General features: G+C 35.2%; 1 protein-coding gene across 1 annotated transcript in view; it reads left to right on the top strand.

Moving 5' to 3' along the window:
- Positions 1-17,006, top strand: part of GMDS (GDP-mannose 4,6-dehydratase) — a 633,580-nt gene that overhangs the window by 276,887 nt on the left and 339,687 nt on the right. Inside the window, exons 5-6 of the mRNA XM_039246524.1 lie at positions 6,918-7,110; positions 8,005-8,109. Coding sequence (XP_039102455.1) covers positions 6,918-7,110; positions 8,005-8,109 — 298 coding nt within the window. The remainder of the gene's footprint in view (positions 1-6,917; positions 7,111-8,004; positions 8,110-17,006) is intronic.

Below are 17,006 nucleotides of genomic sequence, written 5' to 3'. Positions count from 1 at the left end.
TCCGTATTCACCCTTTATATTGAGAAAATATGGAAGAAATAATGATAAAATTTTTAAAACTTATTCAGTCTTGGCTGCAAAATATAACTATAGCTTAGTTCAGGGTGCAGAGCTCTTTCTGTGAAGGACCAGTTAGTAAATATTTTCACTTTTGTAGAATGTAGATTCTGTGTCTCAACTACTCAACTCTGCTGTTTTAGTGTAAAACCAATCATAGAAAACACATAAATGAATGCATGTGGCTGTGTTCCTATAAAACTTTATTACAAAAATAGGCATGAGAACAGATTTGGCCCATGGGGTGTGTGTAGCTTTCCAGGCCCCTGATGTTTCAGTGTATTTCAGAATCATACTTTCAACCATGAAAGGTTTATCAAGCTACAGAGTAGTAGTCTGATTTTTTTAAAAATAAAGACAGCTAATTTGTTGCTCTATATTTTAAAACCTTGTGAACAATTAGATTTATCAGCCAATCATATTCTTCAGCATTTTGAACATTAAACACATGCTGAATTCTTGATAGACTTACCTAAAAAACCTGCATACATGGAACCATCCCACCCTACAACTCCCATTCCCCTGCCATATTTACTTTCTTCAGCCTGTTTTAATTCTTTTAAACATGATTTATGTCTTCTGAATGAGGACCTATTAATTGTCTAAATTGGATATTCTAGCACAAGGAAAGCATTTAGTTGTGCAGAATCTCCTTATTCTGTGTTCCAGAGATTGGGGGCATTTATATGCAAGGACTTTTGCTTCACTGTGAATATAAAATATAATTATATAGTATATGTAACTTTCCTGTAAGTATAGTATGTGGCTTCAACACTTGCCTTCAGCCTTCTGTGTCTCAGTTTTAGTGATTACCTATTTTAGGATTAAATATGTGTATGCAGAATGTTTAGAATGATGTCTGCTCAATATTGTGTATTCAACATATGCCACCTTTTCTTTTCATGTAGCTGTTTGCATAGTATCTATATAAATGGAAAAAAAATAGCCAAACAAAGGGGAAAAAAACCCAACATTATATTTGCCATTCAGACTTGACTGATCCCATCGAAAAGATCCCATCATAGTATCCAAATGTGATTGGATATTAATTTATACATAAAAAAGATTTAAATATTTGTTTGGCTGATATGTAGAAAGGGTCTTAAAGATCATCGAGTTCAAGGTTTGTTCATCTACAGTTCATGAATCCTTGCAAACTGTAGACAATACGACAACAATCTGTGTGCCTGCACACATGTACATGCATGCACACTTTCACATATGTGCATTTCTGTTTCTTGTCAGAGAGTCTGAGGCTTTCATGGTGTCCTCACAGAGCCCTACTCTCACAAAGGCTGAACCTGAGCACCGTTTCTGGAATGGACACCTAGATTTGCTGTTACTGACTTTTAGGGAAACTTTTATCAAGTCATTCTCTCTAAACTTCAGGACTGGTTTCTGTTTCTCCAAGAATTGTTATAAAACTCAAACAAAAGCACTTTGAATTGTAAAATGTCTATAAATGTATAGTTGTGGCACTATACTGTGAGAAAACCACAGCCAGGAAAAGTGGTTGATCGGTCTGCTCAAGAGCCCAGACCCCCCTCCCCCTGTCTCCTGAGGTTGACTCAATGAAGGATCCCCTCCAAATGGGGCCACAGCTTTTTTTGAGAACAAAATGGCCCAATACCAAGACCATTCAGTGGAAAAAGAATAGCCTTTTCAAGAAACAGTGCTAGGACAATTTGACATCAATGTGCACACAACTACTTTGGATCTCTAGCCCACCACATACATAAAAATTAGCTAAAACTGACTGAAGATGTAAACATAAGAAATAAACTATAAAACTCTTGGAATAAAACTAGGAGTAAGTCTTCATGTTCTTGAGTTAAGCATAGCATTCTAAGATATGACACCAAAGCACAAACACAAAAGAAAAATTAGATAAATTGGACTTCTGTGTTTCATAGGATACCATTAAGAAAGTGAAAAGTGTTTATACATCTTAAATTTACACAATGGTACATGTCAGTTAAATCTCCATAAAGCCAGGAAAAAAGTGAAAAGAACTCTAAAAATGGGAGAAAATTACAATCCATGTATCCAGTAAGAGATTTTTATTCAGAATATATAAAGAACTTTTATAACTAAGTAATAAAAAGATAAATAACCAAACTTAAAAATGGGCAAAAGAGGGGTGCCTGGGGGGCTCAGTCAGTTAAGTGTCCACCTTTGGCTCAGGTCATGATCTCACAGTTAGTAGGTTTGAGCCCTGCTTCAGGCTCTGTGCTGACAGCTAGCTCAGAGCCTGAAGCCTGCTTTGGATTCTGTGTTTCCCTCTCTCTCTGACCCTCCCTTGTTCATGCTGTCTCTCTCTCTCTCAGAAATAAATAAAACATTAAAAAAAATTTTTTAATAAAAAAATAAATTTAAAAAAATGAGCAAAAGATCTGGATAGACATCTCTCCAAATAAGATGTACAAATGACTAATGAGCATATGAAAAGATGCTTAACATCATTAGTCATTAGGTAAATGCAAATCAAAACCACAGTGAGAAATTTGTGTGGAATCACAAAAGAATACTAATAACCAAAGCAAAATCTTGGGAAAGAACAAAGCCGGAGGCATCATCACGCTTCCTGATTTCAAAAGGTATCGTACTTCTTGATTACGAGCTGTCATATAAAGTTATGAAAACCAAAACAATATGATATTGGCATAAAAACAGATGCGTAGATCAGTTGGAAGGAACCTAGACCCCTGAAATAAACCTATATGTAGATGGTAATTAATTTATGATAAAAGAGCCAAGAATATGTAATAGGGAAAAAACAGTCTTCCTAATAAATAGCATTGGGAAAACTAGACAGCCATGTGCAAAAGAATTAAGCTGGACCAGTATCTTATAGCAAACACAAAAATTAAATAGATTAGAGTTGAATGTAAGACCAGAAAGTATAAAACTCCTAGGAAAAAAAAATAGGTGGTAAGGTCCTTGACATTGGTACTGGTAATGATTTTCTGGATTTCACACCAAAAGCAAAGGTGACTAAAGCAAAAATAAAACACATGGGACTACATTAAACTGAAAAGCTTCTGGATAGCAAAGGAAACCATCAATAGAATGGAAAGGCAAGCTAGTAAATGGAAGAAAATATTGGCAAATCATATATCTGATAAGGTGCTAATATCCAGAATATATAAAGACTTAATACAGCTCAACTGCAAAAAAAAAAAAAAAATCTGATTTAAAATTGTGCAGAAGATCTGGATAGATATTTTTCCAAAGAAGACAGATAGCCAACAAGTACTTAAAAAGGTGCTCAACATCATTAATCATCAGTGAAATGCAAATCAAAACCAATGAGATATCATATTGCACTTGTTAGAATAACTATTATCAAAAAGTCAAGAGAGCAAGTATTGGTGAGGATGTGGAGAAAAGGGTACCCTTGTGCACTGTTGGTGGGAATACAGAAATGCATTGGGGTAGCCACTGTGAAAAACATCATGGAGGTTTCTCAAAAATTAAAAATAGAACTACCATATGATCCAGCAATTCCTAAGGAAATGAAAACACTAATTGGAAAAGATAGCTACATCCTCATGTTTATTGTAGCATTATTAACAGTACCAATGGTATGGAAGCAACCTAAGTGTCCATCTTTCGCTAAACAGATAAAGCAGATGTGGTGTATATATACACAATGGAATATTGTATTAGGAAAGAAAGAAAGACATCCTGCTATTTGTGACAACATGCAAGAAACTTGAAGTCATTATGATAAGTGAGGAAGGTCAGAGAGAGGTAACTACTTTATGATCTCATGTGTATGTGGAACCTAAAAAAAAAGAAAAGGAGAAAACAAACATAGTCATAGATACAGAGAATAATTTTTGGTCATTGCCAGAAACAAAGGAGTGGGGGTGGTGGAGAGTGGATGAAATGGATGAAGGTGGTCAAATTGTTCAGACTTGCAGTTGTAAAGTGAATAAGTCATGGTAATGTATTGTATGATGACTATAGTTAATAATACTGTATTGTATCATTTGCAAGTTGCTAAGAGAGTAGATCTTAAAAGTCATCATCAAAAATGTTGTAACTGTGTGTGGTGCTGGATGTTAACTAGACTTGTGGTTATTTCATGACATATACATATATAAATTATTACTGTGCACCTGAAAGTAAGATAATATTATATGTCTGTTATAATAAGAAAAAAAAAACCACAGTAATATACAGCTTCACACTCTCTAGAATGTCTACAATCAAAAAGACAGACTACAATAAGTGTTGAGTAGAGTGTGGAACAATTAGAACCCTTATTTAGTGCTGCTGAGAATGTTAAATGGTGCATCCACTTTAGAAAATAATGTGGCAGTTCCTCAAAATGTCAAATGTTGCATGCAGATGACCCTACTCCTAGGTATATGTCCAAGAGAAATGGAAATATGATATGTTAAAGAAGCCAGTTACAAAAGGCCACGTGTTATGATTCCATATATATGAAATATCCAGAATAGGTCACTGCATAGATGCAGAAAGTAGATTAGTGGCTGTGGGGGTGGAATGGGAAGATGGCAAGAGATTGCTAATGGGTACAGAGTTTCTTTGGGGAATGATGAACACATTCTGGAATTAGATGGTGGTGATGAATGCACAATGCTGTGAATATACTAAAAACCACTGAGTCATAAACTTTAAAAGGGTGAATTTTATGGTATGTAAATTTCATTGCAATAAACTGTTTCTTGAAAAGAGTAACCCCAAATTGTGCTTTCTTGCCTCTGAAAACTTGGGATGAAACATACTTTTATCCTGTTTAAAAAAACTTTTTTTAAGGCTTATTTATTTTTGAGAGAGAGACAGAGCACAAACGGGAGGGCCTGAGAAAGAGGAAGACACAGAATCTGAAGCAACCTCTAGGTTCTGAACTGTCAGCACAGAGCCTGATGTGGGACTCGAACTCATGAGCTGTGATATCATGGCCTGAGCCATAGGCAGGTGCTTAACCGAATGAGCCACCCAGGCGTCCCTACTTTTATCCTATTTTATCTCACATCTGCTGTGTGAGTTTTACTGACAGGTCTAGATAACATGCATTTAGTGGTCTGGAGTCAGGTCTGTGGTCAGCAATCGTCCAAGTTTCCTAAATACCCTGTGCATGGACAAGACTTGTGCCCAGCTTGTGCCCAGCTTGTGCCCAGGTGACACTCAGGACTGGCAGCAATGAGGGCCAGTAACCTCTCTCACTTCAGAGAATGGTTTTTGCAGGTGAAGATTGAGGTCATTCACCAGGCAGCAGGGAAGCACCTTTGCATTTTGCCCAGCTGTTTGGCCTATAAATACACCAGTGACAAAGATTTTCAGCCTTACTATTTTGGGACATTTTAATATTAGGTTAATTTATTTATTGAGATTAGAAATAATTTTAGGAAAATAAACCCATATCTGTCACATTTATTTTTAAGAACCATATTTTTTTAATGTATTTATTTCTGAGAGAGAGAGAGAGAGAGAGACAGTGTGAGCAGGGGAGAGTCAGAGAGAGAGAGGGAGACAAAGAATCCGAAGAATCTGAGCTGTCAGCACAGAACCCGGTGCGGGGCTCGAACCTACGAACCGTGAGATCATGACCTGAGCCAAAGTCAGACGCTTAACTGACTGAGCCACCCAGGTGCCTCTATTTTTAAGAACCATCTTAAGGAACTGCAAAATATTTCATTATTCCTTGACGCCCTCTTTTTGGAAATCATTCAATTCTATACATTAGCACTTAACTGTATTTAGTGTATCTCATAATTAAAAGATTATATATGCATGTAATATACTGAAAAGCAATTCTTGTATCTTAGTTAAAAATAAAACAATCTTTTAAAAACCACCTGTGTCTAAATGACATGTTCTCAAACTTTTCTGTATAAATGTCAACTGGAACTGACTCATAAATGTGGATTATCTAGGATTCTCCCCCTAAGAGATTGGCTCAACCTGAATTTTTAGAAACACCCCAGATGATTCTGAAGAGCAAGGGTTTGCACTTTTAGAAACACTGCCGTAGGGACTTCAGCCTAGAATTAGGAAGTAATATGTGTGGTTAAAGAGTTCTTCACTTTACCATGGATAATAAATAATTTCATACGATATTTTCAGTCATTTGATGTTAGAATAGATGACATTCATACTCTTATTCTGCTATTAGAAAATAATATTTTTTCTGTGGTTTTTACTTTTTATTTTCTTTATTTTTTTTCAATTTTTTAATGTTTATTTTTGAGAGAGAGAGAGAGAGAGAGAGAGAGAAACCATAAGCAGGGGAGGGGCAGAAAGAGAGAGAGGGAGGCACAGAATTCAAAGCAGGCTCCAGCCTCTGAGCTGTCAACACAGACCCTGACACAGGGCTCAAACTCATGAACTATGAGATTATGACTTGAGCCGAAGTTGGACACTCAACTGACTGAGCCACCCAGATGCCCCTCTTTTTTTTTTTTTTAATTTAAATCCAAGTTAGTTAACTTATAGTGTAGTAATGATTTCAGGATTAGAATTTAGTGATTCATCTCTTATATATGACACCTGGTGCTCATCCCAACAAGCGGCCCTCTTAATGCGTATCACCCATTTAGCTCATTCTTCCACCCAGCTCCCTGCCAGGAATCCTCAGGTTGTTCTCTGTATATAAGAGTCTCTTATGGTTTGTCTTCCTCTCCGTTTTTATTCTTAATTTTGCTTCCCTCCCCCTCTGTTCATCTGTTTTATTTCTTAAATTCCATATATGAGTGAAATCATATATTTTTTACAAGCATAAGATCTCTAAGTAAATGTAATTGTAAAACGTGTTTGTTTTTACCACTGTCAGCTTCTTTGTTGCTGCTACACATTAATGTAGCACTGTCTTCATCTGCTGTTTCCAGATTTCATTTGACCTGGCTGAATATACTGCAGATGTTGATGGAGTTGGCACTTTACGGCTTCTGGATGCAGTTAAGACCTGTGGCCTTATCAACTCTGTGAAGTTCTACCAAGCCTCAACTAGTGAACTTTATGGCAAAGTGCAAGAAATACCCCAGAAGGAGACAACTCCTTTTTATCCTCGGTCACCATATGGTGAGAGCGCATGGGTATAAACTTGTTCATGTGCTGTGTTCTTTTGGCCTGGGGTGTGCATGTACTTCTGCTTTAATTCTGTTCCTTTCTCTCATATGGAGTCATTTGAGTATGTGATTAACACTCAGATTAGACTAAGGTGAGCAGACATTGAGAAGCATACCTTTATACACTGCTAACTGCAAGTATTTGCTACCATTGCCTCCAGGGTGAAATTACCACTTCACTTTACCAATCCATGTTCATTCAGCCTTTCCAAACAGATCACTTTGAAAGGAAAATTAGGCCCACATGACTTTTGTTTACTAAACTGTGGTGAGATTTGCTGAAGTGATAGATTTCATGTATTTTATTTTCCCAATGGACGTTTCCCTGGTTCAAACATTAAAAAACAAACAAAGAAAAACCAGGTCTGTTATAGCTAATTTTTGTAAAATAAAGTATTGTAAAAAGAGTATTAATGAAAGACTTCAGTGATAAAACTTCTAAGCATCTAGAATATTAAGATTCCTTTTTTTTTTTTTAACTTTCTAATTCCTTAAAACTAAGAAAATGGGAATAAGACCTTCGGTCTTAATATATTGCATATTCTAGTTGAGTCAATTAGATTGTGGAAGACAGAACTGTATTACAAAAGTAAAAAATTCTTAAATATTTTCTTGTACACAGGATTAACTGGCAAAGGAACCCTTATTTTATCTTTGGCTTTTAGTCATTTTTTTTCTATCTTAACATAAGTTATAATTTTTGCAAATTGTTACTTATTTAAGATGTTATAATCTTTGCAAGTTGTTACTTATTTAAGATGAGTGAAAATCACTGTCTTTTATAAGGAGACACCATCTTTTATAATAATAACTGTTTTTTATTTATTTAAAAAAAATGTTCCAACAGGGGCAGCAAAACTCTATGCTTATTGGATTGTGGTGAACTTCCGTGAGGCATATAATCTCTTTGCAGTGAATGGCATTCTCTTCAATCATGAGAGTCCTAGAAGAGGTCAGTAAATATGTTAATGGACAAGAGAATTTCAGACTTTAGCAACAACTAAAAAGTTGCATGTGGTATTCTGCATATGTACTGTGCAGACTAGGGAAAACTTCACATCTACTTTTAACTACAGTTGACCCTTGCACAAGGTTTTGAACTGTGCAGGTCTGCTTATACATCGATTTTTTACAGTACAGTACGGACAATGTATTTTCTCTAATGATGTTCTTAATAATATTTTCTTATGTCTAGCTAAGTTTATTGTAAGGATACAGTATATAATATATATAACATACAAAATATGTTGTCAATTGAATGTTTATGTTATTGGTAAGGCTTCTGATCAACAGTAGGCTATTGGTAGTTAAGTTTAGGGAAAGTCAAAAGTTAAATGCATATTTTCTACTTCATGGATGGTCACCACTCCTTACCTGTCCTCATTGTTCAAGGATCCACTATATTGTGAATGTCAGAAGTGGTAAATGAAAAAACGTTAAGCCAGCTTTAATTACTTAGTAAGTTTGCTAGATTTTTTATTCAGAAAACAACAAGCAGCCAGAAAAAATTCTTTAATTAATTTTGTGGTTCTGGGTGTTCTTAGTAGAGGGAAAAGGAAAAGGAAGATCTTAGCTATCATTGCTCACAGGCTTTGGTGTGCAGGATGCTTAAGGTATCTTTCAGTAAATGATAGTCCCTCCCTCTTTCCTTTTGTATGTTTATACCCATTGTTTGGGATTTTGTGCTTTCCCCCCTCAGCTTTTCCAACTGCAAAACAAAATAAATAAGTAATTGTTTTGGATCAGGTTAGGATTGGGAAAAACATTCTTAGTTGCAGAATGCAAAGACATAATAAAATATAACTTCCTCTCAAAAAATTCTCTATTTGCATATCTTATAACGAGAACTAATTTTTGTCTTTGTGTTATATACTTCTTTAAAATTTTTATTTTATTTGTTTTGTTAACATTTTATTTTTGAGAGCAAGAGAGAGAGAGGGAGGGAGTGCGTGCGGAAGGCCAAAGAGAGAGAGACAGAGGATCTGAAACAGGCTTCTTGCTGTGAGCATAGAGCTGATCATCGGGCTCAAACTCTTGACCTGAGCTGAAATCGAGTCTGCCGCCCAACTGACTGAGCTACCCAGGTGCCCTAGAAAAATTTATTTTAAAATTAATAACTTTTTCTTCCCTTTCATTCCCTCTCACCTGACTCCCAGCTCTGTCCTCAGGCTCACTAAAGCTCCTTCAGAAACATTCCAAGTGTATTTATCCTTAAACATATAGACAGGGTTATCCTATAAGTAATATTCTACATGTAGGGCTTTTGTTAAATATCTGTTAAAAACTTGATCTTGTAACATACACCATTCTGTTTTATTATATACTTGAAAATCACTATTTCATTTTTTGTTTTATTTAACATCAAATAATGAAAAATTATAGGGGTATATGTAGAAATGATATAATATTCATTAGGATTTTTAATAGTTAACACTTGAAGCATTTTTTGAACTTGAAAATTAATTTTAATTTTAACTTAGTCCTACAATAGTTTTATTGTTTTTGCACAATTATTTTTATTTACTAACCTTTTCCAAGAAGATTCTTTGCCATACTGAGAATTCCTTAGTGGTAGGACTATGTTATATTTTTGAATCTTCAGCTTATAAAACAGTACCTCTCTGCTAATAAATATTTTTAAATGAATGAATAAATGAATGAATGTCCCATGTTTTAGTAAAACTTTATTGAGGTGAAAGCTAGGCAGTCCAAATCAGAGAATAGGAATTTATATAAAAGTTTTAAATAAATGTTCTTTTACTTATTTCATGCATAAGGGTGACCAAAGACTATTCTGAAGTAAAGATTAACACTGATATACTTTCATAAACAAATAAAATTCATTTCCAATTAATAATCTTAGTCTGTATGCCTGTAATTGCTGTAGTACTTTAAGTTAATTGTCTTAAGTAGGTTGAGCATTTATACTTCAGTTCTCTTTTAACCTGTTATCATAGTGATCAAATAAAATACTTTTTAAAAAATTTTTTAGTGTTTATTTATTTTTGAGAGAGAGAGAGACAGAGCATTGGTTGGGGAGGGGCAGAGAGGGAGACACAGAATCCAAAGCAGGCTCCAGGCTCAGAACTATCAGCCCAGAGCCTGATGCGGAGCTCGAACTCACAAACCGTGAGATCATGACCTGAGCCGAAGTCGGACGCTTAACCGACTGAGCCACCCAGGCTCCCCTAAAATACTTTTTTTAAGTGTTTATTTATTTTTTTTGAGAGAAAGTGTATGAGATGGGGAGGGGCAGAGAGAGGAGACAGAGAATCTGAACCAGCCTTAGCGTTGTCAACTCAAAGACTGATGCAGGACCCAAACCCAGGAACCATGAGATCATGACCCGAGCCTAAGTTGGACACTCAACTGACTGAGCCACCCAGGTGCCTAATACATTTTTTAGTGCAGTGGTAAACTTCAATCTAGTCCTATGCTATATATCACAAATATAGTAGAGCCTAGACTGATGCAGCCTTTTTGGGGATATGTGCTTTTTTTTCTAATGAAAAATAATGACAAGGCACCTTTTGACTGCAGGAATAGTATTCTGTGAGAAATTCTAATTTTAAAAAGTATAGAAGAAGAGTTTTTCAATATAAAGATATTCTAGACCAGAGGTTGGCAAATAATGATTCATGGGTCAAATCCAACCCACTAGCCTATTTTTATATATAAAAAAAGTTTTATTGGAGCACAGCCATATCCATTTGTTTGTATATTGTCTGTGGCTGCTTTCACAGTAGAGTCCTGTGGCCTGCAAAGCCTAAAATATTTGCTGTCTGGCCCTTTTAGAAAACATTTGCTGGCCCCACCTTTAGAATAATTAGTTTCTTAACATCAAGAAATTTCAGTTGGTTTCACATTTCTCCCAAGGTAGCAAGATAATCTTATGCAAAAGATTTCTTATAAATATTGAAGTCAAAGAGAATCAGTAGGTAATCTGTCCATTAACAAAATTCTGAAGTGTTTGGTCAGTTAGGGTTCTGTTATGCTTTATTGAAGCACTAAGGTGTGGATCCAAATAAACTAACAACTGACTGAAGATCTGTAGCATAGTTCATTACAGCAACCCTCCCTCCTGAGTTTGACACTTTTTCATATTTTTTATTGAGTCATATGTCTTTTCTCTATTCCAAATTATTTGTGGTTTTCTTTTTAAGTGCACTTATTTTGCTTTGTTATGAGAAGACCATAATTCCTCTAAAGATAGTTGGGATCACCTGTGTTTGGTATCGAATTAAGAATTGGAAATTATTGATGTAGAGAATAAAGCCGGTAATCAAAGATTTGGTCTTTTTTTCGCTCAGTCAACCATGTAGTCATTCTTTCAATTAAGGCAAGATGGTTGATATGTTCATGCTTTAGGTGTGCTTATTTTATAAAATAGAGGGACTTTAGTAATATTTACTACAAATTAATAATGAACAGTAGTTAAACTTCCATAAAGGAATGAAAATGTGTGGTATGTATCATATGCTCTGGGAGTAACTACTATGTTTTATATGACAATATCCACAGATATTTACTAGGTACTTTTGCTCATAAGCATTCAACTATGTATTATTTTTTTAATTAAAGGGGTAGTTGCTTTATGAATAACTTGCAGAAAACAAGACATCTATCTGAAAACCTTTTTCCTCTCATATTGTTTCTCCAAATTTGAATTCTCTATTTCCTTTGCATATCTCTATATATGTACATAAATACAGCATTCTGTTTGCTACAAATGTGGTGAATGTAGCTATAGTGACACTTTTCTTTTGGAAATACAGATTTGTATATTTTCTATTAAGGAAATAAAACCTGTGTTTATTGTCTAGCACTCTTAAATTCTCTGAGGAAAATGTCATGTATAAAAAAATCTTTCAGCTTTTGTTGCTAAGTGTTTTTGAAAGTCCAATCAGTTAATAAGACTGATGTCATAAAGCTATTAACTATATAAATTAAACTATGGAAAATATTGAGAAATTTTTTTAAATATTTTATTTATTTTTGAGAGAGAGAGAGAGACAGCATGAGCAGGGGAGGGTCAGAGAGAGAGGGAGACACAAAATCTGAAGCAGGCTCTAGGCTTTGAGCTAGCTGTCAGCACAGAGCCCGATGCGGGGCTTGAGCCCACGAACTGTGAGATCATGACCTGAGCTGAAGTCAGATGCTTAACCGACTGAGTCACCCAGGCACCCCGAGAAATTTTTTAATTACTTTAAAGTATTTTGCACCTAAAGACATTAGAATTTCTTTTCCAATATATTGTTTATCAATATAAGAGATTTTACAATCTCTTAAGTTTAAGGTTGTTCTATTACTCAGAACATTAAAACAAGGCTATTTGTAAAGCTAATGGTAATATTTCTAGTTCTGATTGTTTATTAATTTAGAAATAAAGTAACAGGAATTCCTACTATTCATCACCTAGATAATAAAACCATTTTGATAATTATATTTTATTCTTATATTAGCTGACTACTTTTTCATGTCACAAATTTACTGACCTTTAAAAAATTATAAATAACATTAATATTTATAAAATACTATATTGAAAAAAGCATATTTTACATGATCTTCAAGAGTGAACAAAGAAAGATATCCTACCTTCTAGTTTCAGATTAGAAAATTCAAATGATTAAACTTGACTTGATTTTCTGACTTTAATGACTGTAGCCATCATGATTAAAAGTGAAATGCACATAATATTGAGCATTCTTTGTTTGTGACTTTTCTATTTTCAGTAGGAGTGTAGAAATAGTGTCTAATATCTTACAGCTAAGTAATGGTGTAGGTTTCTGAGAGACTTCCCAGAGTCTATGTCCTTGAGGAGAAAACCCACACTAGGAGTGTGTTCCATGAAAGTTCTCTGCTGTCTGGTATCTACAGGTGTGGCTTAAGTTTCTTCTGGTTCACAGTGGTGGGGCCCATTGACTTTTGACCCTCACTTGGATGACACTGGTGTTACAGAAGTTCAGTTTAACAGTTCCAGTCTTTTTTTTTAAATGTTTATTTTGAGAGAGAAAGAAAAAAAAAGAGAGGGAGACAGAGAGAGAATCCCAAGCAGGGTCTGCATGACAGCGCAGAGCCCAAAGAGGGGCTCGATCTCACAACCGTGAGATCATGATGTTAGCCAAAATAAAGAGTCAGACACTTAACCAGCTGAGCCACCCAGGTGCCTCAAGAGTTCCAGTCTTTTTATGAGCATATTTTTCTTACATTGACTCATCTTAATGTGTATATCATGAGATCAGTCTGGACAATATAGTGACTACTACTTCCAGAATAAACTGAAGAAGTAAAGTTTGTCTGTGTGAACATACCTCATCACTATTAGTTTACTAGCAATGAGTCACATGCAGTGACTGCCTTCATCTCTTGGATGCCTTTAACCGAGTAAGAAATCAGGGTTCATGTCAACAGTATTATTTCTTCCATTTTATTCCCATTCTTTTTCTTCCTCATCTTCTTTTAAGTATTTAAAACTGGAACATTTACTCAGTTCTACATAAAGTAATATATTTTTCTTAGGTTTCCTCTTTTGCTTTCTCCTTCCATGTTTGATCCTAAGTAATGCTGTCTCCCACATATAGTGTATAACTGTGCTGCCTTCTCTGTGACCATGGAGTCTTATAAAGAGACTGCATCGCTGTCTCCCTCCAGGAGCTCTTTAGTATTAGATTAAAGTATTAGAGTAGTAGAGTAGAGTAGTAAAGTATTAGAAAAGTGAAAAATATTATATCCATGAGCTATTTTCTTGCATTTGACATTGTGATTTAATAGTCTAAAAATACTTTTAGAGACATTTTGACTAATTTATTTCACTTACACATCTCTTTGTGTGTGGAAATTCATACACCTATTTTTTCTAATTCTTTTTTTTTTTTAATTTTTTTTTAATGTTTTATTTATTTCTAGGAGAGAGAGACAGAGACAGCATGAGCAGGGGAGGGTCAGAGAGAGAGGGAGTCACAGATTGAAACAGGCTCCAGGCTCTGAGCCGGCAGTCAGCACAGAGCCCGACGCGGGGCTCGAACCCACGAACCGCGAGATCATGACCTAAGTGAAAGTCGGACGCTTAACCGACTAAGCCACCCAGGCGCCCCTATTTTTTCTAATTCTTTAAAAGTGTACAATAACCCATTAAATAATATTCTTTATTTTAAAGAGCTTTTAGGGAACACACAGTTGATATCCACTTTTATGTATTCTCCCCCAAACACCCTCAGAATTTATGAAATGGAAAGGAGTTTAAAGATCATCCTCTCCCATTTATTTCATCAGTGAAGAAACTGAAGCAGCATGAGGTTGAGTTGTCCAAGGTGACAAAACTAACATATGTCAACACTAAAGCTAGAGCTAATCCTGAGGCAAGGAATGACACGAACATTGTTCATATTTGCAGAAATAGCATGTATGTGGACTCTGAGTTGGAAGTGAGCAGATCAACTTCCATACAGCAGAGCTGGTACTTGTACTGTGGAGTGAAGCAAGTGGAGAAGTTGGAAATTTATCTCAATTGCTCTTATCTTTTTGTAAAAGACATCGATTGGTTTGGTTAATGGCAGTATTCCTTTCAGATATTTGGCAGAATAATCATAATAAAATGTTACTTTTATAATATTAAAATATAAACATACTATGAAGCCAGTGACTTATCTTGAGTATCACCAAGAAGTTGGCAATGAGAAGAAACAGAATAATACAAAATACGTGAAAAATCATGTGGCAATAAGAAGATATAAAGTACTTAAAATATACCTGTAATTAAGAGTTTAAGACTACCGCAAATGGATGGTGTACTACTACTGTTTAGATATTGAGCCATTTTTAGATGATATAGCACATTCCTCTAAATATGGGCTTCATAAGAAATCATATATATCAGTCTAAACACAGTATTCACCTGAGAGAATCTGACATTTTAAGGTTCATGAACTTGTGGTTTTGAGTTTTAGACTTAAGTTACTTTTTTTTAGCTGCCAAATGTTTTGCTTTTTAAAATGCCTAATTATATTTATCATTATAAATTCATCTTCATATGTTTAAGCTATAATTCCTATAAAACTTAAATTAAGTCACAGTAAAATTTTGGATAATTTCCCCCGTCATTATTTTCTGAAGATTGCTTTGATTCATTGCTGGACAATAGACTAATTCTCCAGGATTGTGGTTCTCAACTGGAGGTGAAAGAATGAGGGTGAGGAGAATATGACTTTGCCCCTCAGAGGACTTGTGACAGTATCTCAGGTGTTTCTGGTTGTCACAACTGGAGGTGAGGGTAACAGCAGGAATGCTCTTAAATATCCTACAATGTACAAGACAGCCACAATAGCAAAGGATTATCCAGCCCCAAATGTCAGTAGTGCTAAGGGGGAGATAGCCAGCTCTAGAATATCACCCTTGAAATGTTATCACCAAATCTAGATAAATATCATCTATAAGACTGGGATCTTCTTTTTCCTTACATATCACTTTTACTTTTCAGTAAATCCTTCATGAAGCTTTAGCAAGCATTTATCTAAACACAGGAGAAAAAAAAAGAAAGAAAAAAACCTCTGATTTAATAAGTAGCTCCATGTGAAACCATTTAGGCCTTAAGTATTCTGGTCTACTATAGGTCAAACACCAGTCAGGGAAACCCAGAGAATAGAATTGTTATTGCAGGTCTCTCCTAATCATTTTGGGCTGAATTCTTACTTTCGTGACCCACTGGTCCCCAGAACCACATCAAAGTAGGGCCTTGACGACCTTCCTTCCACCTCCAAAATAAATGAACATATTTATCTTTTGTTGTAAGTTATAACAAGAACAAAGCTTTCCTTTGGGAATAAGCGATAGAGTCCAGGTTCTGTCTTTGATATAAGACAATAACTAAAATGGATTCAAGATAATTTTTCAATGCATAGGATTATAATAATATTAGTGTGAGATGTCCACTTTATTTTAGAATTTTCCTTTAAAATTACTTGATTTCATAGATAATTTTAGTGCTTTAGAGATCATAGAATTCTGGATATAAATTAAATAACTTACTTTTAGAACTAGAAATTATTTATTTCAATAGGCAGAAGCTCTCATCTTTGTGTGTGTGTTTATGTGTAAATAAAACAATGTTTTTAAAAATTACAAAGTTGTTATTTACCTGTCTGAGTAGCAATTTAAATCATATAGTGATAGAACTATCAAGGAACAAGCACCAATATCCAACAGTCCAGTATTTTCTTTGTGTATCTGTTTGTTGAAGCTACCTTGTGGTTCTTTTAGATGAGCATCATAGTCTTAATGTATTGAAAGAAAAATCTGGCCGCCTGTTGCAACATCAGTGGATGAAGTAATCTCATTGTAGAGTTCAGCAGAGCATTAATGTATTTTAAACAATGCCATTTTGTCTGTGTGTAAATGGTTAGATTGTTGGCCACGCACCTTGGACCCACCGGATTCTAGGTGGCCTTTCCAGTTGGGCGCAAAGTGACATCATCTGGCTTACATTTGTAGACTGTGATACTTCACAGATGACATCTGCACTTGGAGATCACAGAGCTGTCTGCCGATATTATTCGCTGTGGAGAGATGAGGTGTAATTGCTTAAACATGAAAGACTTTTGAAGCAATAGTTGGTCTAATTGAGGTGGTTGTTACCACTAAACAACGTCAAGTCCTTCCCACCTACTGAGGTGAGACTTCTGAGACTGTTGAATTGATTTTTTTAATGTTTTGTAATTTCTGTGACATTTACATTTGAAACCAAACGAACAACTGTCTGATCTCACATAGTGCAACTCCCACAGTAGAAGTAGGCAGTGTACACAGCAGTTAAGAGTGCATTAAGCCACTCAGAGCCAGACCTAGATGGAGTCA

Source organism: Hyaena hyaena, unplaced genomic scaffold, assembly GCF_003009895.1.
Source record: "Hyaena hyaena isolate Hyena2069 unplaced genomic scaffold, ASM300989v1 scaffold_282, whole genome shotgun sequence".
NCBI lineage: Eukaryota > Metazoa > Chordata > Mammalia > Carnivora > Hyaenidae > Hyaena > Hyaena hyaena.
This window is presented reverse-complemented; position numbering and strand designations above follow the sequence as displayed.